This window comes from Rutilus rutilus (genome assembly GCF_951802725.1).
Source record: "Rutilus rutilus genome assembly, chromosome: 8".
In the NCBI taxonomy this organism is placed as follows: Eukaryota; Metazoa; Chordata; class Actinopteri; order Cypriniformes; family Leuciscidae; genus Rutilus; species Rutilus rutilus.
Window position 1 is genome coordinate 6,453,286 of NC_140222.1, and position 27,951 is coordinate 6,481,236.

General features: G+C 39.1%; 2 protein-coding genes across 9 annotated transcripts; both read right to left on the minus strand.

Moving 5' to 3' along the window:
• Positions 1–63: 63 nt before the first annotated feature.
• cherp (calcium homeostasis endoplasmic reticulum protein) lies at positions 64–16,388 on the minus strand. 7 transcript variants are annotated; one of them, XM_084416832.1, is made up of 19 exons: positions 16,129–16,388; positions 15,359–15,532; positions 15,061–15,096; positions 14,182–14,345; positions 11,903–12,040; positions 11,276–11,427; positions 10,344–10,455; positions 10,089–10,178; positions 9,045–9,258; positions 7,621–7,784; positions 5,350–5,788; positions 4,615–4,856; positions 4,290–4,423; positions 4,119–4,205; positions 3,000–3,149; positions 2,789–2,905; positions 1,263–1,357; positions 999–1,184; positions 64–320 (listed from the first exon to the last, which is right to left on the minus strand). In XM_084416832.1, the coding sequence occupies exons 1-19, from the start codon at positions 16,151–16,153 to the stop codon at positions 283–285; spliced, it is 2,757 nt and encodes a 918-aa protein (XP_084272958.1). In that variant the 5' UTR covers positions 16,154–16,388; the 3' UTR covers positions 64–282. The 7 variants fall into 7 exon arrangements, with proteins under 7 accessions (XP_084272958.1, XP_084272959.1, XP_084272962.1 ...); XM_084416833.1 differs by having other exon boundaries at positions 10,089–10,169; positions 16,129–16,343; XM_084416836.1 differs by having other exon boundaries at positions 16,201–16,338.
• Positions 16,389–20,569: 4,181 nt separating this feature from the next.
• Positions 20,570–27,844, minus strand: rx1 (retinal homeobox gene 1). Of its 2 annotated transcripts, none has more exons than XM_084415539.1 (4): positions 27,604–27,844; positions 26,567–26,932; positions 23,550–23,800; positions 20,570–23,068 (listed from the first exon to the last, which is right to left on the minus strand). In XM_084415539.1, exons 2-4 carry the CDS (start codon positions 26,853–26,855, stop codon positions 22,622–22,624), a joined length of 987 nt encoding a protein of 328 aa, XP_084271665.1. In that variant the 5' UTR covers positions 26,856–26,932; positions 27,604–27,844; the 3' UTR covers positions 20,570–22,621. The 2 variants fall into 2 exon arrangements, with proteins under 2 accessions (XP_084271665.1, XP_084271666.1); XM_084415540.1 differs by having other exon boundaries at positions 20,609–23,068; positions 26,567–26,899; positions 27,604–27,821.
• Positions 27,845–27,951: the final 107 nt, after the last annotated feature.

A 27,951-nucleotide genomic window follows, 5' to 3' on the forward strand; every position in this document is an offset into this window, starting at 1 on the left:
CGTGCTTCACATTTATCAAGACATAAGAGTTCATACACAACTTAAATGCTTACATAAACACTGTGCCTTTTTTAAAATGTCTTTATTTTGCTTGTACACAGTCTCAGATTAATCAAACGAAAGGGTTGTGATGATGCTGACATTTCCATGAGTTACAATATGAAGCTTTGATACATTTTACTACAGAAATGAACTGAGGGTGAGAGAAAACATCCAAACAAATGTGGAGAACAGCTTTGACATCTACAGTAAAAAAAAAAAACAGACCACGTGTGACGGTGATCACTCTGTGCTGGAGGGCTCCTGTGGGTCTCTGCTTACTGAGGACGAAACACAAACACAGTCATATTTGGTCAGAAATATAAAATATATAAGTGTGCAAAGTTTAATATTTAAGGTTAATGGTTTGATCAAACCCCTAACCCTAAGAATCAGCATCAATAATAGTAATGCTTGACTTGGCTATTGTAATAGGGGACCTGTTATGACCTTTTTCCAAAGTCTTGATTTTGTATTTTTAATTAGAACAGGTTTTCCTGCTTGAATGTTGATTATTTTCCTCATATTCTCCTTTGTTGCGGCTCCTCTCTTCCCAGTCTGTCAGTAACACTCTGTCTCTATGAAGCCCCTCTTTCTGAAAAACACACTGTGCTCTGATTGGTTGGCTGGATCAGTGTTGTGATTGGTCGAGCACTTCGAGCGTTTCGGGGAAATGTCCCGCCCCTTACCATAACCGCCAGTTTCAACACACTACTAACTAACTCAACCGGGCCCCGCCCCTTTATTCTGCGCATTAATTATTTAAATGAGGAATATTGTGACGTGTTCGTTCCCGGAAGAAACTCGAGACTACAATGGAGGCATTTCAGGAGTTCAGAAACACTGACACTGATATAGAGAAGAACTCAAACAGCAACATTACACACTAAAGAAAGATGAAGATGGAAAACATCATAACAGGACCGCTTTTTAACCCTCTATCTTAAAAACACAAATACCTTTTTCTCTTGCTTTCATCCTTGCGACAAAATTGTAGCTTTTGTTCCTCCTGTAGTTCACGTACGGGTCGTCCAGCGCGACTCCCACTCCTTTATACTGGTCCCACTTGTCCCGGATGTCTCCTCCTTTAATGGGATCTTGAATGCCCTGTTCTTTAACACCAAGACCTCCTGATCCGCTCCAGCCTGCAGGACGAACGGGACAACATTCAGCGCCGCATCAGTGGAGGCATCGGTTCACACACAGTCTTCTGGATCACTTACCCATCTTCATGAGCATCTGATGGCCCTTGTTTTCTTCACCCAGCCTGAGGTCGACGGGGATCGCGGCGGGAGCTGAACCCAACCCAGATGTGGAGCTGCGGAGAGACGGGGTTTCACGTCAATGGCATGCTAAATCAATATTTTAACTGGATTCATTTAATTTAATTTTGTATCAATTTATGCATTTAATTTAAATACATTTTCTTTTTATAATAGATGGGATGATAGGGATAATCATTCAATCGCCACCAGTTAAAAATTCAAAATGTTCAAAATAAATGTGAAGCAGCATCATATCATATATTTTAAAATCTGGATGGGATTAGATTTAGAAAACACGTAATCTGCTCTGTAATTTTTCTTGAAGTCCCCCTGTGGTGAAAATCCAGATTTTAATGTTGTTTATGTGTCTATGTGGTGTTTTTAATAAGACAAACCATGTGTAAATTCATAAGTCGACACCATCGCTGAGTATTTTCTCCTTAAAACTGCAGTGAACCAAAGACAGTCTCAAAAACACACTTTGAAATCGCTGGTGTTTCTGACGTCACAAACTACCTTGTAACCAATCAGATCAACCAGTGGATCTCTGAGCTGAGTGAGTGGAGGCGGGGCTCATTTGCATATTCATAGAACCTTTTTGTACTAAATGAGGCGAGGGTGTCGAGTTACATCCAAGCTATTTTAAGTTATGAAGAGGAAAAAAACATTTAAATATGTAATTTTGGTGATCAAAGATGAGTTTTAAGGGATAAAATTGACTACAGTGGGACTTTAATATATTTTGACTAAGGTTTAAATTTATTAGGCTTTCTGAATTAAAGGGACACTTCACGGATTAGCATTAAGCTTTGTATCAGTAGAAACCCGGTAGTATTTTCGAGTGACCGTGCTTCCCTCCCTCATGTCCGAGACGAGAGATTTCTATATTGTGTGTCTGGAAAAAAACCTCAGATGACGCAAAAATCGTCATTTAGTGTCATCATCGGAGGCTCTTTTGTCCAGAGGCGAGAGACTACAGCCAATAGGAGGAGCTTGTTCCGCATGTCTTCAACCCGCCCATAGGGGAATCTCATGATAAAACAGCGTCTTTTCAATTTCGAGTCGACTAGTAGCCTAGTTGTATCATTTCTTCCGATACTGCCCTCTGTAACCGGTAGGCGTGGCTTGGGAGTGGCTTTTAGGGCAGCGAAGCAAGTGCATTCTGGGAGTTGTTGTCTTTTATCCACATGAGCCAAAAATTCATTTTCTGGCTTTTCTCAGTTTAGAATAATTTCACATTTCAACTACATAAATGACCCAATTTAAATACACATTCATCATTCCAGCGGTGAAATAACCCTTTAAGTAAAAACCAAAAACCTAATTACAGCCAATAATGAATGAAATTAAATAAATTCCTCACAGTAATAAACGATACCAAATTAACTGCGAAAGAAGTTGATACAATTAAAATGCGAATTCAAATTCAATAACCAATTTTCAAATGCGAACTGGATTTGGGTGACAAAAGTAGATCCACTTACGGTGGTGTCGGACTGCGGGATTTCTCGGGCTGGCGACGCTTGTCTGGAGATCGTGACCTGGAGCGAGATCTGGATCGGGAGCGACTTCGGGACCTGGATCTGGAGCGACTCCTGCTCCTACAGGAGAACGTTTTAAAAACAGTGTTAACAACTTTCTGTAACTGTAAAAAGTTTATAAGTTTATATGTAAAAGCAGATATTTTCACAATACCCGGAACGAGATCTGGAGTAGGAGCGAGAACGGGAGCGGGATCTGGATCGAGATCTGGAGCGAGAGGATTTGGAAGACCTGGAGCTGGAGCGCGAGGTGGATCGTCCTCGGCTGTGTGACCGACTGCGGGACGTGGGACTCCCTCGGGTGCTGCCACAAAAAAAACATCATCACATGAAAGGAAACCAGTGAGGAAACAATGGGAATCACTTTTGTATAGGTCACATCTGAATCACAGTATTATTGTAGAATTATTTACATACTATTAAAGTATTTATTAATATTTTTATTTAGGTTTTATTTTTCCATTTCAATTCAATATTAGTTTGACTAATATTGTTGTTTTGTGATTTTTATCAAGTTTGATTATATTATTATAGTGCACCATTACAGTCTAAATATTTTGATTTAGGTTTTATTTATATATTTTCAGTTTTCATATCAATTGAATATTAGTTTTGTAATTTTTATAAGGTTTTTTAATATTTATGTTTAGTTTTATTTCAGTTTTAGTAATTCTTGTCTACTATTATAGCATTTATTAACATTTTGAATCAGATTTTTTTATATATTTTCAGCATTTTAATTTAGTTTTACTGACTTTTTTCCATTAATATTTAGTTTTTATACATGTTTATTTCAGGTTTAGTTTTGAGTCATTTTATTCACATATTGCATTTATTCACAATTTAAAATATTTAATATTTTTTTATTTTAGATTAGGTTTTACTTTTTTTTTTGTTTATATTTAATTTTTTTATATAAATTTTTTTTTTTAGTATACATTTATATTACATAACATAATATATATATATACATAATATATTCATTTTTATATTTCCAGCTTTCTTTTGAATTTTAGTAACATTGTTGTGTGCTTGTAATTATTTATTTTATATTTAGCTTTTATTGATCTCAGTTTTAGTCTTAGTAATTTTAGTACTTCAACTCAAACTTATTTTATTTCAGTTCAAATTTTAATAAAAAATTTCTTTATTTAAAGGTTTTCCATCAAATATTCATATTTCAGTTTTATTTCAATTAACAAATTTTTTGTTTTGTCAGCGATAACACTGGTATATGCACATAATACACTGAACCAGTTCATTTATTCCCCACCTGTTGCGTTTGTCTTGATCCTTTTTCCGCCTTGCTCTCATTTTGGCCCGGAAGAACTCGTACAGGCCATTCTGTTCCCAACCCTCACTGGAAAAATGTATCGTTTTCATGTCAATTTAATTGAAATAATAAATGAAAACAACCAAACCACAGCGTTTGTGTCTACGTCACCTGTTCCTGGGCCGGTCGTGGGACGGCGGGCTGTAAAACGCCTCCACTGCGGCCAGCAGACGGTCACTAGGGGGCATCGGAGGCGGCAGACGGATGTCTTTGGGGTCCAGAGGCTTATAATCGTGATCTTCAAGCTATTATTAAAGAGAAAGAAATCTGGTTAATTTCATGGCACCTGTTTTGTAAATAGTTAATTGAATCTGTGTAGGCCTATGTTTCTGACACAGCTGAAACCTATAATAATATGTTGATAAAAAAAAAAAGATTTGTGTTTAGGACAAGAACTAACTGGAACTTTCCAATCTGGCGTTAAATGTGAAATAACCTTAACAAGCGGCGCCATGAGTCCCGCCGGCAGGTCGAAGTAGGGCACGTTGGGGACCAGGCTGGGGTCGTCCTGACTGACGTGAGCCGGGGTCTGCCGTCGCATGTGTGGCGCCTGGCCGTTAAAGCCGTGAGGCGGCGGTCCGAATTCAGGATGCTGGTTTCCGCCCCACGGAGGAGGATCCGACATTCCTGGAGGGGGAATCCTCTGGTTCGGGTGGTGATGGGGAGGCGGCCCGATCTCTGATATGAGGAAAACATTACAAGGTGTAACTAAGCAAAGACTCGCATGAAAAGTTAAGGACACAAAGTCCCCCTGTGGTGAAAATCCAGCTTTTAATGTTGTTAATATGTCTATGCGGTGCTTGTTTTTAATGTGTTATAAGACAAACCATGTGTAAATTCGTAAGTCGACAGCATTGCTGAGTATTTTCTCCTTAAAACTGCAGTGAACCAAAGACAGTCTCAAAAACACGCTTTGAAATCGCCGGTGGATTTTATATTGGCGTGGAAATTATATTTTACTAAACAACAATTGTTTCAAAAGTTAATGCACTTTAAAAAGTCATTTAATTTCAATAAAAGATGCGATGCTTGATTTGGTTTATATTTGCTTATTGCGCTCGCTTGCACCCTCTAGTGGGCATAGCAGACAATTCAGTATGGCCCTAGTACGTACTGAACCGTGATTACCGTTACACCCCTATAATCGAGTGTAAACAGAGTTGAGTCTCACCTCCTGGGAAGTCCGCCTGCGGGTAGTCGAACCGGTGTGGCGGATACGGCGGCCGCTCAAAGTGATGTCGGGGGGGAAACTCCTCCTGCATGAAGCGCGGCGGGAAGCGGCCGAAGTTGTGCGGCGGCGGTGGCGGCTGGTTGAACGGCGGCGGCTGCTGGTGGGGGGGGAACGGCCCGCGGAAATGTGGCGGACGCTGCATGCGGAAGGGAGGCTCTCTCTGACCCCACGGCGGCGGCTGGTCCGGCTGGTTGCTCCACGGCGGCTGCTCGAACTGGCCGCTCCAGGAGGGCGGGGGCTCGTTCTGGCCACTCCAGGGGCCTCCGGGGCCCCCGTCCCGAGGGCCGCTCCAGTTGGGGTCCCGCTGCTCGTTCCACATGCCCTCGTGGCTGTTCCAGGGCGGGCAGGGGGGCGGGACTTGAGTGGGGTCGAATGGCGGCTGGAGATAGATAGATAGATAGTTTTATTTAATGCCATGTCAGCTTCTAAGGCAATTTTCATGGCAAACATTAAATTACAAAAATAAAGATATCATATAAATACAATAAAACCAAGCCAACAAGTCGTCATATTATTCAAAAAAATGTTGTTATTAACATATGATAGAAAATCCAAAACCTTTTCAGGCATAATCTTACTAAATAAGTCCTTAAGTGATATAACTTCATAAAAGAGCATTCTACTTGTATAAAGTCCAGGACAGTCCAATAAAATGTTTAACAGAGAGAGGAATCTTACAAAACGTGAATAAAGTTGGTTCTTCACCTTTAAGCAATAAAAGTCTGTTTGAAATTTACGGATGAATTTCATTTCTGGAGGCGGAGACATTGCATATACAGTCAAACCAAAAATTATTCAGACATATTTTTTTGTCAGTTACATAAAAACGTAGATAAGTCTAATTTGATAATGAAATGTAAGACTGATAAGCCCTGACGAACTCCTAGTTGGTCATACTACTTCTTAAGGCGAGACACAGATTTTTCATGCAGTGGTCAGTTTTGAGATTTTGGGCTAGTTTACTCCTTCAGTATGTGTTCTTTCAAGCTGCTATATAGAAAACGTTGAAAAAATACATTAAGATGTTTATTTTATTACATTTTGTTTACTTGCGGCAGTAAGTTTCTCCCGAATTTACCAAGAAGCATTCCAACGCGACACACCGAGATCCGTCTGTTTACTGAAGTCTGTCATGACCGGTATCGTTGTAAAGCTCTGAGTCTCCTGCACAACGCTATGTAACCCAAATATGGGCATTTCCTTTCTATCAGTAAACAATCGTGAATGTCCAAAGGGGGATTTAAAGCTAACGACGAAATCTCGTTTAGAGCTATTTAAATCTTTAACTGCCGTTTTCTCAAAATGAGTTTTTTGTCGTTCTCCAGTACAAACATCTCAGCCTATGTAGCACCAGTGTACACCAAACTCTCCAGTTATACACTTAGCAGTAAAATCGTGCATATTTAATGAGATAATGCCTAATTTGCATAATTAAACATACAAATTTCTAAAACTTGTAATACATTTTTTTAAATACTTGTGTAAGTAATCAACTGAGGAAGTTTCATGGTGATATCTATTATTTTAAAAATGTACCCTATTCCCCTGTAGTGTCTCGCCTTAAGACAGAGGCTTAGCTTAATGGCTATGTTTATGCAACTGGCCTCAGATATCATTTTTTATATTTTTTTACTAGTGTGTGCAGGACACTATAGTTCATCTATGTAAGTGAGGAGAGCAAAATAAAGTAAACTGTGACATATTATACCCAAAAATTCTTCATACAGTGACTACCAGTAACATTTATACAAATATGGGACCAGAAATGATTCAGACACTTTGACCTGATCATGTTCTGCTGAAGTGTGTTTTCTTTAATTGCTAATGCTCTTTTTACACACAGACTGAACAAAATGAAGCATTGCTTGGTGATTGGTTGAGCTAAACTGGTATTATCTAATTGTGTAGTTAAATTTAACAGCTGACAGATATTCAACATAATTCATGTGTGAGACAGTCTATAACAGAAGGACGGACAAAACCAGTCAAATATCAACTGAGTTCTTGTCATATTTTATTACCGTTTTCTAAACTATAGCGAATAAACTGTGATAATGTGAGAAATGTTGAAGGTGTCCAAGTAAATGTTAGTTTGACTATTAATTCTTATAGATTTGCAGCATGACGATAATATAAAGCGCGTCTATAGTTGGAGATTTTGCTATATAGTTTATATTCTAATAATTATTTTATAGAGTTTGTGTGACTCACAGGCTGCTGCGGGTTCCACGACGGCATGTTGTGCTGCGACTCGAACCAGCCTGATTTAGAGGAAGGCATGTCAGGTGACGCTGAGGGGTTCGAGTCCGAGGGTCGGTTCTGAGCGCCTTCGTAATCAGCGGGCGGAGGACCGGCCAACGCAGGCTTCAGTTCTCCTGATGATATTAGGAGAAAGAATGACATGACAAATAATCAAAATCACATCACAGCAAGTCAAGAATGATCATAAAAAAAGCAACAAGCCCCTTGAAGCCGTGATTTACAGTGAATTTAGAACAGCTAAGGGCCATTGTTAGGCGCAATCTAAATCCACTGTAAAACACGGCTTCAAGGGGCTTGTTGCTTTAATAAAACAGTTACTCCATAAAAATATTCATTTTAATATTTATTTTATTCATAAAATAAACACCAGCAACAAAAAAATATAACGATATAACACATTTATTCCTCCGCCAAGCAATGTAGTTCCAAAAAGGTTGCTAAGCAACACATGCAGCAACAAAGAGTCACAAACGGCAGTTGTGCAGTAACACTAATGTAATGCGGTCACAGGTGTGTGTGTGTGTGTGTTGAGTAATTTACAACGGCTTCGAACACTGCTCAACCAATCAGAATCACGGACTGGAACTATCCGTTTTATTATTCACAATTCATCACAGTGATTTAGGAATGATATCAAGTCAAAAAGACAAGAATTATGTCCAGCATGATGTCATAGCAAGTAAACGATGACATCATAAAAAGAATGACGCCATCACAAGTAAAGTCCGGAATGATGTGAGAGGCCGGGAATGGCACATCATATTCGGAATGGCAAAATGAACGCAAGTATGACATCACAAATGACTTCGACTATAACAAGTCAGGAATATCTGACCCAATACCACCTTGTCTTTTATTTTTTATATACATATATATATATATATTCTTTTGCAATTTATGTACCTATTAATTCTCTATTTTTCTCAATTTTCTTTTTCATCTTCTCTCATTTCTCTGATAATTTACATTTCGTCCCTTTTTTTCCCCTTATAATCTTTGATCATTACTATGTTCTGTTTTAATAAATAAAAAAATAATAATAAAAAAACAGGAATGTCATCAGAGCAAATCCCCCCCCCATCATTATAATATGCTGATTTGCTGCTGATTATTTATGATTATTATCAATGTTGAAAACGGTTATGCTGCTTCACATTTTTGTGGAAACCGAGATATAGCCTATATTTTTCTCAGTTCAAAATAACAGCATTTATTTGAAAGGGAAATCTTTTGCAGCATTTTAAATGTCTTTACTGTCACTTTTGATTGATTTAATGCATCCTTGCAGAGTAAAGTGTTCATTTCTTCAGAAAAAAAAACAGTGTTTCATAAGCGACCGCATCTGTTTGCGATGACGTGAAGTATGTGTTTACCAGGCTGAGAGCTCATGGGCGCTTGGCTCTTGACTTCAGGGTCCACAGGAGTCAGCTGACCCACCGCCGCCGCTGCTGCCGCCACCGCCACCGTCTGCTGCTGCTTGAGATTGCTCACGAACTCCTCGTGCTGGGTCTTCAGCGCCTGGATCTGCTGCTGGAAGGCCACCTGGATGGGCTGCACCACCTGAGCGTACTCCGTGATGAGCGACGCCTGAGGAGACACAACAGAGACGGCGTGAGAAACACATCCTCAACACGCCATCTGTGACTGGCAGGGTTATTATAAAGCGGACTGAAACCATCATCAAAACTTCTTCATAGCTTGAAATTAAGTAAACTTTAACTGAAATGAAATATATAACTTAAAATTATTTTAAAAAAAAATTCACTCATTTCTTATTTCCATTTACTTTAACTTGATGTACTGAAATAACTAAAACTGAAATAAAATGATATTAATCATTTAAACTTGATTCAAAATATCAAAAACTACAGACATATTTTAAATTATTATTCAAAATGAAAGAAACTTTTACTAAAATTAAAATAAAAACAGAAAATATAAAAACAAAAGCTTTTTAAAACTATCAATAAACTATATAGACATACTTAAACTATTAAAAATAAATTAAAAAAATTACTAAAACTTACTAAAATTAAAATATATATATATACAAAATATAGACATACAAAACAATTAAAAATGACAAAAACAACAAAATTAAATTAAAATTGTAAGGAATATAACTTGATTCAAAATATCAATAAAACCTACATAGACATTAAAAAACTATAACAAAAAAAAAGGAAAATTACAAAAAAAAAAAAAAAAAAAAAAAAAGAGAAAATATAGAAACAACAACTGATTCAAAATAACAATAAAAACCATTTAAAAAAAAAACTGAAAAAAAAAAAAACATACCAAAATTACTAAAGACTTAACTAAAATGAAAATGAAAATAGACCTGCTTGAATTTAGCAAAGCGACCTCTACCAGTCTCTGAATGATGTCAGTGTGTGTGTGTGCGTGTGTGTGTGTACCTGATACTGTCCGAGGCCCAAAGCAGGACTCTGGAGCTGCTGAATAGTGACGTCGTCAAAGTAGCCGTTCTTCTCCCAGAGCTGCAGCAGCTAAAAGCAGAAGCTTTTCGTCAGAAGTCACACTCACACCATCTTACACCATCACATCCAAGTCAATGCACCACTGACACTCACAGCCAATAAATAAATGCATCACATGACTTTCTGCTGATATCTGAGAACAAACAGGAGGGTTTAAAGCTGAGGTGACCGTACCCGTGTGATCTTCTGCTGCTTGTCTTCCTCCACCGCCAGGAAACTGGTGCAGTAAATGGGAACCACGACCTTCTGCAGAGCCGCCAAAAGATCCTTCTGATTCTTCCTCTGACTGCGGAGAAATCAAAGAGTTTTCACCAACAAAACACACTTGGACTGGCAAGTACAGCTCAGCTACACTCCATTTTTATGCTTTCCTAATGCGAAAACTGAATATAACACCACTTTTTTTAAATTTGATAAGAAATCACGTGTCGTAGAACATGACAGCGTTTATTGCGTTTCGAGACGCAACTTGTTTATGATTGAGGATATTTTGCGCCAGTGATGATTCTGTTCTCCTGAACACATGGGACGGAAAGTTTTATGATAAATAGGGAAGCACAGATATGAACATTTTGCCCGATATTGATAATTCTTTACGTTTGTAAGCCGATAACCGATATATTGGCCGATAAATCTAAAGTTTTTATATTATTTTTGAGAGCCTGATTACAAAAACAAAAGTCTCCTCATTAAAATCCATGTCCCAAGAACACAATAATAGTGATGTTCTCATTATAATTTTATATAGCTTATATGAAAGCCTTGTGTTGCACTTAACTAGCCTATAGTTTCCTTTTCTGAAGTGATTCCAATCATATTTCAAGCAATTCATAACCATCATGTTGAACAGTTGCGCATCTGAAGAGTCTCAGCTGAAGGAAATAATCCATTATTTATCGTATTTAATATATCGGCCACATTTTTTTTACCGATAACGATAACATGAACACCGTAGATACCAATATGGTGGCCGATATATTGAGCATCCCTATTGATAACATTACGATTTTGCACACAAGTTAACTTTGCAAGTTTGGAATGGAAACATAGCTTTTGATCCTATTAAAATGCATTGTAATGTCACATAACACAGTTGTGCGTCTCACCAGTGATGCAGGACGTCGTTGGTGAGATAGATGAGGTGCAGGCGGAGCTCGAAGTGCGCGTCGTCCGCAGTGATGCGGTTTCGGAGATGTGACGACATCAGTTCGCAGTGCTGCGGGGTCTTGGCGTTACCAAACATCCAGTTCTTTCCAGCCTGAGAGAGAAATAACCCACAAATAACTCATCTGACAGACAGATCAGTGGCGAGCGAGGCCAAAGTCCCTTTAAAACAAGTCATTTCAATCAGCGGCCATCTTTGAAACGCAAGTACTATCTCTTTGAATGGGGAAACAAAATTCTCCAAAACTGTTCACCACGCTTACGATTAAATTTCATATTTGAAATCACCAATGAAATCTGACAACAATTGTCTCATACATGTTGTTTCTAAACGCTCAAATCATGACAGAAAATGACATTTTTCAGGTTGGATCAAGCTAATGCGCTGACTGTTTCTATAGCAACCGGAGCTTCTAACGGCAGCTTTCAGTGATGCGATGACTTTACCAATTTGTTGATTGGCTCTTATTTAGAAGGCGGGATTTATTCGGCTATATTGAGCGTTACGCTTTTCCCCATTCAAAACAATATGAGTGTAATTGGCGAGGCGTGAGGTTTTGGGCACGTACCGAGATGGCGTCTTTCGTGCAGGTGTCTATGATTGGCTGAAGGAGGTTGTCCAACTCGTTCATGTCCAGCTGCGTCTCCACCACCAGCTTCTGCGTCTGTTGCTCCATCGCCAGAGAGATGGCGGCCGTGACCTGCTCCTAAAAGCCCAAACACACACTCAGGGGCCGTTTACACAACACTGGTTTTCCCATTATACACAGAAAACTTTTTATGCGTTTTGCCCGTTCATTTACACGACAACCTGAAAACGTTAACTTTTAAAAATGCAAATCTGTGAAAACAATGCAAATTTTGTCATTGTTTCTGAACACACCAGCTTATTCATAACCTTAAAGGGATACTCCACTTTTTTTGGAAATAGCTGTTTAACTCTGGGGGAGTTGTAAAATGAGCCTGAGTTTTACCGTTTTCGAATCCATTCGGCCGAACTCCGGGTCTGGCGGTACCACTTTTAGCATAGCTTAGCATAGATCATTGAATCGGACAAGACCATTAGCATCTCTCTCAAAAAATGACCAAAGAGTTTCGATATTTTTCCTATTTAAAACTTGACTCTTCTGTAGTTACATCGTGTACTAAGACCGACGGAAAATGAAAAGTTGTGATTTTCTAGGCTGATATGGCTAGAACTATACTCTCATTCCTGCGCAATAATCAAGAAACTTTGCTGCCGTACCATGAGTCCAGCAGGCGTAATGATATCAGGCAGCGCCTGAAAATAGTCCCCAGCTCGGTAGACTATAGGGTCGACTATTTTCAGGCGCTGCGTCATATCAGTTTTTGAACACACCAGCTTATTCATAACCTTAACACCGTGTCCTAACCAGACGCGATAAGATTCCAGCGATAAGTTAATTGTCTGTCCACACCAGGCGCGACGCGACTATGGGACGCAATAAAAATCCTAGCCAATCAGAAGAGCGCGTGGACGGGCTCTCTCGGCAAGTTCCCGGCACTCGCAACGAAATGGATAAGAACATAATCAAATTCATGAATATTACACCATTTTAACATTATTACAAATACATACTGAGTAACCAAAACAATCGTTGTGATAGAATACACAATGAGTTGACAGTTTGAATGTTTTTTGTTCACTTTTATTTATTTTGAAGATCTGAGGCGAGTTGCTTTCAGTACGGCTATAAAACACACAAAAATTATATTCAAAGTCACACAGACGCTTTTAACATTAAATAAAAGCACATAAACAGTACCTGAGATTTTCATACTTTCTGTTGTTGTTCCAGCCAGACGTCGCGTCTGGTTAGGACACGGTGTTAAGGCCCTTTCACACTGTACGCTTAACGAAAAAGCGAGACGAATAAGAGAATATTTTGCGTGCGAATAGTTCGCATCAAAACCATTCACATCAGTCGCGACACGAATTTGCGACTTCTGTGACGTTCAAAGCTTCAACATTCCAAAACTTTCGTGCCGACAGCTGAGAAAACATGGACACTTCATCATCATCATCATCCAGTGAAGACGAGTCTGAAGGGGAGTATGCTAATGTCAATGTCCACTTTTAGTTTCCTTTTCCTCTCTCCTTTTCCTCACACAGGTCTCCCGGAGGTTTTTCCAGTTTTTTTGCGTCTTCAACTAAACACAGTGCGTTTTGTAATGTCACTACACATTACATGTAACAAGTTAAAATCATTCGACTAGAAACTGTAGACATCACACAAAGAATGTATAGTATACTAAAAACAGCCCTAAATAGTCTCACTACATTTTGTTACATGTTCAAAATAAACACGGTCTCTGTCTCTATCTTTGACGATAATAGTGTTAGCTTTCTATCCCGAATGTAGTTTAGCCTGCTAGCCTACACAGCACAGGACTAAACAACGACTAAAACTATCACACAACATACTCACAGTCGTGATAACCGAATTGGTTGGCAATGCTACGCCACACATTGTCTTTCAAATCATTGTCCTTGTAGTATGTGATTGGCTGAAGCCTTTTCTGCCGCCGCAAAAGTAAAAAAAGTTGTTTTTTCGCCACAGCACGAAATTTTTTATCAAAAAATAAAACCATCGCGCGAATTATTCGTGCGTCAAAATCGCATCCAGTGTGAAAGGACCTTTAGGCTAACATATTCAAACTAAAAGCTAAAAAAAAATTACATTTTGATTTCAGGGGGCCTTTAAGAAAATCAAACTATCGTTATCGGCAGATATCGTTCTGAATAATCAGTATCGGTGGAGAAATTGAGTATCGGTGCGTCTCTAATATCTGTGTGTGTGTGTGTTTTCTCATGTATAGCGCGTACCTGTCTGAGGCTGAGCAGGTGTTGCTCCTGTTGCTGCAGGTTCCACTGGCTCTGCTGGACGAGCTCCTCCACAGACGGTGTCGTCGGAGGGATCGGCGGGGGCGCGAGCATCGTCATCGACGGAGGAACGTCAGACACCTCTTTACCCGGAGGATTACAGAGCACTGCGAATCACAAGAACACACAGACACACAAAAAACATGACTCCTACTGTACGCCGTGACAAACCTCTCGCCTGCCAGCACGTCCAAACACTGGGAAGCGCTGCTAAAAGGAGAGTGACTCTCTTTTGAATGGGCGTTTCCAGCGCAAAGCCATTCAGATCAGAGAAACATGCAGACAATCACTCATGCTGGCTCTGATTTTTCCATGTCTGGAGATAGTCGCATGAAAAACTCGAACAAACGGGAAGGCGAAAACTTTTTAAGCCAAGGAAAGCATGGGGGTATGAGGTAGGCTACTAAATCGACTCCAAAGAAACCAAAGAAGAAACCAAAGAAGAAACCAAAGAAGAAACCAAAGAAGAAACCAAGAACCCAAAGAGAAAAATTGCTTGCGGCTTTCTTACAAGCTATGTGTGAATTAAGATTTTTACTGAATATTAAACAAAAATCATCATATGGAAAGTTACGTGCATAACGGTAAAATCCCTATATATGAGAAACAGTAACAGCAATGCTTGGCAAATGCCGCCAAAAGTGTTTCACAGCTGTTTCAACTCATTAATATACAGGTTAAAGTATGACTGAGAAAACGTAAGCCATAACAATTTAACAAATGAAATATATTTAAAAAAACATGTCAAGCACTGATGATGCAGAAGAACTCCATGAATACCAGGCAAAATGAAACATTTCTGATCATCGGTCTAATAAATACCTTCCATATTATATTCATCATCATGACTGGAAGAATCTATAAAGGAGAGAAGCACACCTTAAAGACGAATATGTATTTATAAACACAATATAGCTGTTAAACAGGCAAATCTAGCTGTACATTTCCATCACAAATGTCCAGTGTTGGTAGCTGTCGTTAAATTTAAAACGATTGTTAATCAAAATATAGACAAAATTAAAATGACAAATGAAAACAAAAGCCATTTTTAAAATATGGGTGATGGTATATTACTACTCCTAAAATAACACTGGTTAGTAAACATAAACGCGATGCGTACGCTGCTGCTGTTCGATGGCCAGTTTGTATTTGTAGTAGCCGAAATATTCCCCTCCGAACAGAAACGAGAACTTGGGGTTGTCCTTCTGCTTCTCCATGGTCATCTTCTCAAACTCTGGTCCATTTCGGGCCACAAACTGGGCCAGTTTGTCAATGACATTTCGCAACTCCTGATCTGATGGGAAAAAAATCAGAAGAAAAACGATAAGACACAATAGGCTATACAAAATAATGTAAAAATAATAATTATAATAATGTATATATATATATATATATATGTATATATATATATATATATATATATATACAATTACTTTTTAAATATAATATTTTATAACATTATTTTAATTAACATGGCGAGTTATTTCAATAATTATTTTAAAATTAAAAACATATGATCTCTTTCCAACAGTGTAAGACATTTTCACTCTTTTTTTATCATATCTTTTTAAGACGACAGCAAATGCTAATACCGAGCGTCCACGGTTTTACTGTAGTAACTATATGGTATTTTCACTGGAATCGTTGGTCGTCTAACGTTACTGTAAAATCTTTATGTACAAAATAACTCAATGAAAACACGCCAGACGATTTAGCTACTTCATTTGTCATCCTACCTCCACAAGTCAGTCAACATAAACTAACCAGGAGGTAAATGCTAATTTTATGTGTCAAGTGTGTGTTTATTAGTGTCGTTTTGATGATAATAATATCAGCTCATTCGCGCTCGCGATGTAGTTCTCTCACTCACGCGCGCGAGCGCACTGTTACCTTCTGGTGGCGTGGAAATATCCATCTTTCTCACGATTACACGTTAGCATAAGACCAGGAATTCATGTATACCTTATGACGCTGAGACGCGAAACAAAAATAAATCGTTTTTAAACCGGTGCGACCATTATATCGGCATGAGTTTGTTGTGTTTTAGCTCATGATGAAGCCACGGGAAACCGAATCCTGAGCACTTCCTCCGGCGCATGCGCAGTGGTGGCGTTCAGAAGAGCCGTGACGTCACAGCGTCGCCTGCCGTCGGGAGGCCGTTACTTACAACGAGTTTTTAACGGTTTGATGCTGACTGGATTTTGTAGGTGACAACTAGTGAACTGGTTTGTAAGTAATCTTAATTTACTGCTCGGATACTACCCTTTTCTTTTGGCCAATTTGCTTTCTGAAGATGTTTAGCCTTCGAAAATCCATATGCCACACATTATTCAAAAACACTATTGATGAGCAATTGAGCATGTGCGAAAATATCTCAACATGTATTACGCAGCAGTATGATTGGTAAAATATTGTATCTGCTGATGTTAGATAAAATATTAGTTATTTTATTAATTCTGAAGTTAATCAAGGTGCTCATTGTGGTGAACCGCGGGTGGCTTTACACAACTAGGTCACTTTATCAACAGTTGACAGTCTTCACTTTTAGGATGATTTCACATATAATCTGGTTATGAATGAAGGCGGCATATATTGTGTTTTTAGTAGCGTGTGTTTCCAGGCGTATCTAGCCTTTCTCTCATGCAGATTACAGATTACTAGATTATAGACATGACGCCACTGCTGATTGATTCACCCAGATGTGTTTGTGTAAGTGAAAAAGATGTTAAAGTGAGACCTGTAACACTTTTTACACCAGAGAATATTTATCTGGAGTAAAACAATTATGAAACACAACATCATGAAAAAAGCAGGAAGTTTTGCCCAACAGAAATTGGAATGCATTAAATTAATGCATATAAATTAAAAACAAACGAATTTTGTTAAAATTAATAAATTATATTATCACATATTAAGCACGTGTGACAATTTGCCCCAACCTGACATTTACTAAACATACCGAGTTCAACTTTTCTTCACAGTTCAAAGTTCTTATGAAAAAATGCAATTTCTGATCTGAACACACGTTTACATCCTTGCCAATTTCAACATTTCAAGATTCAGTAGCTACACAATCAAAAGTTTCATAGCTATTGTATATTTTGTCACCTTTAGGGGTCAGAAAAAGTGCCCTAATTGAAGAATCACCCATATAGGTTGTTATTATTATGTCTCTAAATGATTCATTTCCAACTGTCCTACTAATCATCAGCACTCCACATATTTACAAAGGATGACAAAACACCCTTTTCACGTCCACTGATGAGAAGAACACTGGCGCCAGCTCTCAAATCCACCCCACCACCTCCCACCCATTCTCCGTGACCTCTAATTATGTCATGCGAAAAGAGCCGCGTCCCATTGAAAACCTCTCTTAATCAAACCCAATTAATTCCGCTCGCTTCCCGTATTATCCCCTTCGAGGAGCGCGTCATCCCCATCAGCCTGTTAACTTCAGCCTTCGCCGTGTCGAGGGAGCGAAATAATAGATTATGCAATTAATTTAGTCGTTAGAGACTTGATTGTTCTTAATGAATACAGTAACTCTGTGGGGGTGTCCTGTGATTCAGAATTTTCCCTCTTGTTCTCACTCGATAACCATATGATCACTCAGCAAAATAGCTCTGAATTTGCAGTCATTTTTTTATTTTATAGCTCACAGGGATTACAAATATTTATAATTACATTTGTGATTTCTGATAGCCAATATTATGGCCAGTATTATAAATCTTGTTTGCCTGAATAAGCATGAAAGCGAAATCGTAAAAACATGTCCAGGTCAAATTTCACATAAATGTAAAACCAACAGAATACCAAAAGAAATTATATTTTGCATAAAGAAAATTAAGCTCTTATTCACATTAGATCAAATTAATATAGTAATTATAATGTTTTTTATTGTTATTATTTAAATAATAGCTTAAAAACTGCACAGTTAATGCATCCCTAAAATATATATAATTAAATAATATTATTAGTTTTAATTGTATAATTGTAATATTAACATTGAATAATTTATCACTTTTTTCACATTACAGTACTGAGATTTTTGGCATAATAATAATGTCAAATTGTAACAAATAGACTTGATTTTTAATGCAAATTTTCATTATAAAAGATGGTTAACTGTTTTGAACTCTAGTTTGGAATATACTGTCCTATATTATAACCCAACACTGATATTGTGAACGTTATACTGTGCATCTGTAATCAGTCTTATAGTAGATTAGATGGTAAACATCACACGCATCAGTACGGTGACTTTGAAATTGAGAAGCGTGCATCGCTCAGAGGAAATCGTCTTAGGAGCTGAGGTCATGGATTAACCTTTGGTCTATGTATCTTGCTACCTGATGTGTGACAAAAAAAAAAATTTGTGCAACATTTTTCCAGTCAGTTCATGAGGCATTTTTAGCAATTTTCAGTCCTGGACCTGCAAGGTTTTAAGCTTTACTTGCATAAACAAGCATTTAAAGGTGCACTGTGCAACTTTCTGGTTCAAAATTAGCACAATTTAAATAAGTTAATACACCATCAATACTAGGGGTGGAACGTTACATGTATTCGTATTGAACCGAAACGGTACAGGCATCACGGTTCGGTGCATAAATTTACACGGAGAATAAACGGTATAAAAATAAATAAAACTCACGTGCAAATTAATTAATGTAATGCGGAGCTACTGTTAGATACGCGGGTTCTTTAGGGACACCTAATCTGTAGCTCCGCCTTAGCTCTGAAGCAGGCTGCGATGTAAAGATTGCAATGCTGGAATCATAGGGCTGGAATATGTTGTGTGTGTGTGTGTGTGTGTGTGTGTGTGTGTGTGTGTGTGTGTGTGTGTGTGTGTGTGTGTGTGTGAGAGAGAAAGGCGTGGGCACGATCGAAAAGTCGCAAAGTGTTTACTTATATTTGTGTGCGTGTGTGTGTGTGAGGCGCAGGCGCGATCGAACAGTGGAAACATAAAAACATACTCTGTCATTTTGTTTATACAAGACATCATTCAAACTGCAAAGTGTTTAAGTTAGTGTTAATTAAAATTTTAAGGAAAACAAATATATTAATCTGAAATGTAGCAAATTCATTCTCAATTCATTCAGGTACAATTACCAAACATATCTCAAGGTCTTTTTGTCTTTTTACTAATTTAATTAATAAACTAATTATATAAAACTATTGTCAGTGCACTACAAATAAACTGGTTCTATACCTTTACTTTATTAATAAAACTTATTTAAAAAATACAAGGCTTAAGTAATTTATTTTCCTCACTGTACCGAACTCGTGCCGAACCGTGATGTCTGAACCGAGGTATGAACCGAACCGTGACTTCTGTGTACCGGTTCACCCCTAATCAATACTCAATAAATTTTGTCTTACCCTGATTCACTGTTATAAGTGTTTATATTTTAGACCTGTTGGGATGGTTTTTGTGGGAAATTGCATACATTCATCACAAGTCCTTGCATGTCTCATCATATATCCATAAATAGAGAAAAGTTGCTCCAGCTACTTTTGTATGCATGTATGGTGTGGGAGTTGTCACAATGAGTGAGAAAGGTTGACATGGAGTAGCTAAATCACCCTTTTTAAACAAAAACCGAACAGAGGAGAGTTGGCCGGCAAAAAGAGAACGTGACAGAGCGCGTAATAAAACAAGAATCAACATTAGCTTGGCTTTTCGGAGATGGCGAGAACTGAGGGATTTGAAATGTTGTAAAGCTATGAGGAGCATTTTTTGGCATTTTTATTACCGTATTGTTCCGAATATAAGATGACGACTCTGAAATTACTCTCTGACACACCGTACTTGGCACACTCGTTTTACTCGTATTTGGTGCTTCCTATTGTTGTACCCTACCAGAATAATATATGTCACTCAAACATGTGAACCAAACGGGAGATTATAAAATGGACCTTAAACACAACAGACTGACCCACATTCAATGCATGAGAGTGGAAAAACAGCAGATTTCCCTCAGCTTGGCGAACAAAGCTTTTCGCAGTGGATGAACTGCTGCTTTCCCATGATTCCTTTGTGCCAGTCCAGCCGAACGCATGCCTACCCACAACCCAGCCACCCGTGTGCCAAGATGTGCAGCGGTCAGTGGCTGTTCGGTCTCAGCCTGGGCACTAATCCTTGCACTGAACTCATCCTGGCCTGCGGGAAAAAGCTCTAATTGGGGGATTTTCTCCATCATTAACCTTGATGAGCAGCCTTCCCACCCTCCGTTCCCATCCGCGCAATAGCTAATACTTCCTACCTTGATGACCATAAAGTTCAGCCACAGTACTTGTTTTTTTTTTGTGTGTGTGTGTTTTTTTTTTTTTTACTGTGGATAGCAGCAAAACAGATGGTAAGGAGTATATTCCCACGAAGATTAATGCCATCTGTTTAATGCATTTTCACTGAAACCAGATTTTAACATTAGTAGTACATTAAAGTAGAGTTTACACATGTAAAACACTATACCATGGCATTGCTACGCAAGTGTTCAGAATGCTTTACATGTTGCAAGGGTACTAATACACTAGTTACTAATGTATAAATGCAAAATCTGGACCAATGCAAGTGAAGTCCACACGTTCTGGACTGTGCTAAACATCATGTGATATCAGGAAAGAACACACATTCACACCCCTTTTGCTCTTTTCCCAGCACATGTTTTTTGGGGGCCCCAGATGGCCCCTGTAGTGTCCCATCTGTCCAAGAGCATTGCTCACACATCATGAATACAGCCGAGCACCAGGCACTCTGAACATGTGCCTTTACAGCAGCGCCTGGGGCCAATACCCCCTCCCGGGCCAGGCTGATTGACTGGAACCTCATCTTCCTAACAGGCTGGCTTGGCGCCACCGGTCAGGAGAAACAGAGACAGGAGGGGGCGATGAAATAGACAGTCTTTCCTATAGTTCAACCACATGGACTTCTAAACAATAAACAACCTTTTCAGGAATGGATGAGTCAACAGCAAAGCTCTGAGAAACTAGATTTGTTTTATTCTTAAGAACATTTGTGGACATTCATTCATCTGTTCAAATGTAACTGTGAAAACATCTAGGACACATCGTAAACATCGGAAATAACATCATACACACGCACACACTCATATTAATGATTGTCATATTTGCTGTCTAACTTTGGCTTTTCAATGTTCGAACTGTGCAAGTTACCAAAACATCATAGATTGCCCCATACAGAACTGTGATAAACAACGAAAAAACATCTATAACTCTTCATCTTCAATATCCTTACACAACTAAACTTAAAACATTATTAGTAAGCATAGTTTTGTCAGTTGAATCATCCCGAAAGTTTAATACTCTTCCTCATGGGAGTCAATATCTTATTATCCAGAACTTTATTAGTCAAACACAACTACACAATTTATTGCTACAAAAACTCTGGCAACATGAACTGAGTGAGTTTCCTTTCAAGAATAAGCAGTGAATTCCACTTCCGTGTTTGTGGGACATGACATCACAATTGGGGTCCTTTGAAGCCAGGTCTGTTTTGATGGTAAATTATTCTCTTAGTAATCATGAAATGACCCTTTTAAGCACATTGATGGTGTTTTATCTAAAAATCATATTGACTGGTTTCTTAGAGTGACAGTCTCTGATTGTCTTTCCTCTAAAAAAGTGAAAACAAAGATCAGACTTGGATCAGCTGGCACAAACAAAGGGGGAGTCATGGTCGGGTGACGGCAGATAGTTTCCCCTTCTGCTCTTCTGCACGTACAGAAGATGGGTCTGCCAATAAGCCTTTGCCTCTAATGAACACTGAGGCGTACAAATTTGTCCCCCAAACCAATCATTTCTGTCCCTGTCCCTTCCTTTGTGATCAAAATGAGGGATTGCTCGAAATGAATCAGCTCCCTGTGTGAGAGGTCTTTTCCGACAATTGACCACATTTATCTTCTATGTCAACCCAAACATTTGGACCAGTCCTTAAGGAGGAAGTGTGAATTTGCAGACAGAGGTCATGTGATGCTAAACACACCGTCATATTCACATTTCAGTAACTCTGGTTCTAGAAACCATTTCGAAACAATTAAACTTGTTAGGACAGTTAAACATGCCATTGTGTGCTTTATGTAATACATATATGGACAGAATTCGAGAAATTCTCATTCAGAATTTCTTCATCAGATCACTGCTGGTTTTCTTGGAAGCTTTTTTTTTTTTTTTACATCCAGTTGCAAAAATAAAATAAATAAATGGCACACAATTCAATTAGCGCCATTTCGGTGCCCCAACATTTTCTGAACTGAAGAACAAGATAACCATCCAATACAAGAAACATGGTTCTTGATTAACCTTCAGTACCAATTAGTAACCAAGAAACATGAAGGCCCACGGTCAAAGAGAGATGTACCCTGTCTTAGCACATGGGTTGCCAGGTTTTGTCCATGGACTGGATGTGTTCCTTTGCTTTCATTCTCAGAGCAGCGATGCTTGAACTGCGCTGATCTATGTCCTCCAGAGGGTATTTGTCAGTGAAGGGAGGAGGGCATTGGTATGGAGGTGGTGCCATGGACTGCATGCTTTGGGCCATGGGTTGGGGTGGGCTGAGGAAACCGTGACTTGGATAGCCCGCTTGCAATCCTTGTGTAGGACCCATGAACCCTGGGATGCTGTGCACTGGAGTGGCACTAGATAGAGGGGATGTCAGCCAAGGGTCAAGGGGAAGCGAGTTGTTCATGGGGCCCATGGTGGTGTGCATGGGCGGGCGGTTGAAGGAGAGCATGGGAGAGTCATGGAGCTTCATGGTGCTGGCGTCTATTTTCTCCTGTCGCCTCCATTTGGCTCTGCGATTCTGAAACCAAACCTGGACAAAAACAGATTTAAATAATCAGTTGTGGTAGTGCTATGCCAGTAAGATGGTGTTCCACAGAAAGCATCTGTGCAAAACTATTTTTTCCCCAAACTTAGTGGGAAACAACCAAAGTTCGATTTAAGCCATGGATCATGTTTAGAAACATTACTGAAAAGAACAGTTGAGATCAGCATGAATGTTGTTTAGTGTTGCTTTGCAGCTTGGTCTTTCCCAATGAAGCTGCTTGACCATGATGGTCTTCCAGGATAATCTGGCTCTTGTTGCGTAAAGTGACCAATTAATGTGGCCTTTCTAGTTAAGAAGTTAAAGCAAGCTGGTCAGCAAGACTGTGGTTGAGCACCTAGGTGAGGATAATCCAGAACACCAGCATCTCATGCGGAAACGCATATCAGTTTCCGAAACACAACTAGAGACAAGGTATAGCCTCCTCTGAAACGGATCCTTTTAATTTCACAAAATTATTAAAACACACCTGAACTCGAACTTCAGGTAGGTTGACTTTCATGGCTAGCTCCTCTCTGCTGTAAACATCAGGGTAGTGGGACTTCTCGAAGGCTCGCTCAAGCTCGTGGAGCTGGTAGGTTGTGAAAGTGGTGCGGTTGCGTCGGTGCTTTTTCTTGGGCTGCTCCCCATCGGCCGAGTCCGGAGACTTGCTGTCACTCTCGATGGACTTCCGCAGGTCGCCCAACTCCCCGTCACACTTGTTGGAGAATATATCAGCATCTAGAGCCACAGGTGACACAAGAACAAAACACATGACTTGACAGTCCACGTTAGACTTTCACATGATTTTCCGACAGAACTGCAGTACGAACTTAGTGAATGAAACATTCCCACTTGAGCAATTTCACATTGCAATAAAATTGAGTAGTGACAAGATGACTAATATGATCTCAGTTATTTACGGATAGTGACTACATGTAAATTCATTACTGATATGGTATTTCCAAAACTGAGATCCTAATCCCATAATACTCCTGGCCAAAAGCTCTTGTAATACACAGACTTGGACTAGAGCAGTTTTATTGTCACCAGTGGTAGGCATAGCTTTCACTGAGGATCTCCCGTCCCGTAATCCAAGTAGAACAGATGTAGCCTGTTAATTCTCCTGATGGTTTCCCCATAGACCAGGCCCTAATCTACCTAAGGGCTTCATTTGATTCTACCCCCATGTCCTCAACATAAGGTCGCATTTCTAGGAAAAGCTTTATCTTGGTGAACTTTAGAGGCACACTTGCAGTTGGAAAGCTAATTCAATTAAAAGCTGGTCGTCAGGACAGGTGAACTCGTCTACTGCACTCACTCTGCCTTACAAGATGTTGTTGGCATACTCTCTAAGTACTACTGTCTGAACATGTGCTGACTAAACAAGGGAACATTAGCAATAGCTGCAGTTTTGTGGTGGACATGCAAGCCAAGTAGTGGAAGCTGTGAACATTAAATTGGTGATGGAATCAAGTAGCTTAACTAGTTGTGCATAATGCTAGCAATGCTAAAGTTACGGAAATGCCCCAAGGTGGAATCTGCAGACTTTTTTCACATGTTCAATGCTGAAAATCTGCAGAAATCTGCCAAATGGATTTTTTTTTTTTAAAGAAAGTAAAATGTGTTAAACAATGATAAATAGCACTACACTCTTATTTGTTAGTTGCAAGCAGAATCAAATTTGCCAAAATATATTTTTTAAAAGCATTGGAGTGAGGAATGTTTTTTTTAAACGCATGACTGTATGTGGAAATCTGCAGAACATTTTGCAGAGTTCTGTGCAGATTCCCTGTGAGCCTGGTCATGGGTTAGTTTCCCAAGGAGCATATACTGCTAACACGTGCACGGCAAGTGAACAGAACATGTTAATATCCTTGCTTGACTAGTAGCTCAAATGCAACAGGTTTAATCCCAGATAAGATCAACCAAGAACTGGACAGTGAAGAGACTCTCTATCATCATTGTGTCCTTGAGTAGGACACTTAACCGCAGGTTTAAGCTTCCCGGGGTGACAGTCCTTCCAATCAATGCACAGTAAGTCCACACTTTAGGAAAAGTGTATGCTAATGAACATAGCCTTTCTGACTGCCTGAATACACTTTCACTTTAGGTTATCTAGAGTGGTTAACACTCCTCAAAACATTGATTACAAGAAAACAAAGCATTAAAACACCACTCACTTTGGCAACATTAGAAGGACAGGGTTTAATTATCAGGCAAGAACAAATGTTCTGGGTTAGCCGAGCTAGCATCATTAACAGGCAATAGACTGAACTTGCACAATGGTGGTGGGTCAATCCTGGTTCAAGGATCACCACACTGCCTGTCAGACTCAAGACATCCCAATAAAAAAAAGCTCAGACTTGCTGGCAACTCCTGTCAAATGAGGACAATCGATCTCAAAGGCCCAAACCATTCAAAAGGAACTTGTCTCTTCTGAGTCACGATAACAGACAATTCAACTCTGGGTCATGCAAGAGATTCTCTCATCACAGGACAAAGCAGCATGATGGATTATGAGAAAAAATTGGCGCAGAATGGAAAAATGATTATGTCGGCATGCACAGTTGTGCAATCTTGTTCAAGATAGAAGAAGATTATGGGAATTCCACAAGGGGATGAGAACCAGTGATGAGCCCCCTTGCCAAATGATTTCCAGGTTTGAAAGGGCCTTGTAAAGTGAAAATGTGATTGCTCTGTCATATTTGGACTCAATTAGGTCTGGCATTTTACCACAGCCAGAAACGTCCCATAAAACACAAGATCTCTTTAATATCGCAAGTGTTTCTCCTAAAAACCAATGAGATTGAAATCAAGACAAATGGACGTCTCCTGCTTCCCGTTAAGCAATCGGTGATCAAAAGAAATCTCAACCTCATAAGATTCTTCCAAGACCAAATTATCAGAGCTATAATCTTATTGCATGCCAAACAATCTTCTCCCTTTATATCACCAAGACCAAATTATCAGAGCTATAATCGTATTGCATGCCAAACAATCTTCTCCCTTTATATCACCAAGACCAAATTATAAGAGCTATAATCTTATTGCATGCCAAACAATCTTCTTCCTTTATATAAGTAATTTTTGGTGATCTGAGGTGAATCATCTCCTGCACTATGAGTCAAATAGTCAAAATATAGAGTGCCTATCAGTTTATAGAGTGTCCATCTTTCTACAAACGAGTTAATGGACACTCTGAATGGCATAGTAACAAAATCTATCTAGGGTTGGTTTTGTAAGTTACGTGAAAGACGTGTCAGACTTTCGTTTAGGTCTGTGACGCTTGGTGACGGTTGATGCTAATGCCCTGGCGCATAGCCACTGTCGCCTTGAAATCAACAGGAAGTCTCAGTATAAGAACTTGGTTTGTGTTTAGGAACAGTGTGTCTTAGTGTTATAACCATCACAGGAAGCTTGCTAGGTAGTAATTGCACTTGATATGTAATGCAATAAACACCATTTATGGCTCAACAACACTAGTTTCATCCATGTAGGACTCACCATGAAACGCAGGTTGCTCTGAGTCGTCCCTGAGGCTTGGCAGGTGCCCGTAGTGTTGTGAATCCTGCTTCCCTGGATCTCCAACACTATCCCCTCTAACTCTGTGTGCTACAGCATTGCCTCCAGGGTTGAGCAAAGGGTCCTGGTCCTTGTTGAAGCCCAGGATGACATCTATGCTGTGGACACGGGTGCCCATCGCCGCACCCCCTGCTTTGACCATCTCGTGGAAGTTACTGGGCGAAAGACAGCTGTCATCCACCATGTTCATGGTGTCCAGTGACAAATGCATTTGAATGCTGGAATGAGGACGTCCAACTGATAAAACCACTTGATCTGATGGAGGAATCCAAAACGCACTGGTTTTACCTTGTTGGACACAGCAAAAAGAGACTAAAATCAACAAGTGCACTAAATAAGGCATTTCAGGTCCATTTCTTCATTAATATTAGTTTTATTAATGTGGTCTGGTGCCAATTAATATTTATATACTCTGCAAAAAAAGATACGTCCTCTCACTTTCAGCAGTTTTTTCCCCAAGCAAATTTCTTAATGTGTAAATATTTGAATGACCAAAAAGATTCAACAACTTATTAATATAAATATATCACAGCATACAACAACAAACAATATACTGTAGTATCTGCATTCAAATAATGTTTTTTATTAACATTAACATAACATTTATATTTGTTTATAATATATTGATAATCTGACAAATGCAAAATTAATAACTTTTCTCCAATAAACCTAAATACATATTTTAGATTCAAATAGAAATGTGTAACCCCCCCAAAATTGAGTTTCTATAGTAAAACGACATATTTAAAATTGTTAATAAATATTTTCCATTAAATAAATGTATTATATAATAATATCTATTAAACATTCATTGTAATGTATGTACACGTGGGTATCATATCACATCTTACAGTTTTAAAAGTACATGTATATTACAGCATATATAAACGTTATATTCTATTATCAAACCCCAAGAAGAAAGTTTCCTCAGGACAGAGTTACCGCGGTACGGGACATACCTCTGACACGAGATGCTCCCTGCGCTCTCCGTCTCCAGTCTGACCCACATCCACCTGTTTCTGCCTGCAGCGGGTCACATACGGGTGATGAACACGCCTCCGTCTGCTACTGTACGTCCCAACCCACCTCGATATCTCTCACTTTAAGCATGAAAACATATACGAATGCACGGAAGTTCTCCAGTGGATTCCGCTGGACAGAGAGCTGGTGTGTGTGTGTGTGTCTCTTCAGGAGGGAAATAATAGCAAGGGATTACAGGAGCTCATTAATTGGGACTCTTCCCCCTTAAGAATGATTGACAGACGGTTTCTGCTCAAGTAATTGCTCTAAATGGAGCTTGAATTCAC

Coding starts and splice junctions, on each gene's coding strand:
- cherp (XM_084416832.1), bottom strand. CDS start 16,153: ATGGATATTTCCACGCCACCAGAAG. Junction 15,533..16,128: donor TATTTCCACGCCACCAGAAG/GTAACAGTGCGC, acceptor TTTTCCCATCAG/ATCAGGAGTTGCGAAATGTC. Junction 15,097..15,358: donor GGCCATCGAACAGCAGCAGC/GTACGCATCGCG, acceptor TCTCCTTTATAG/ATTCTTCCAGTCATGATGAT.
- rx1 (XM_084415539.1), bottom strand. CDS start 26,855: ATGCATTTGTCACTGGACACCATGAACATGGTGGATGACAGCTGTCTT. Junction 23,801..26,566: donor AGAGCAACCTGCGTTTCATG/GTGAGTCCTACA, acceptor CTGTGGCTCTAG/ATGCTGATATATTCTCCAAC. Junction 23,069..23,549: donor TACCTGAAGTTCGAGTTCAG/GTGTGTTTTAAT, acceptor GTTTTTGTCCAG/GTTTGGTTTCAGAATCGCAG.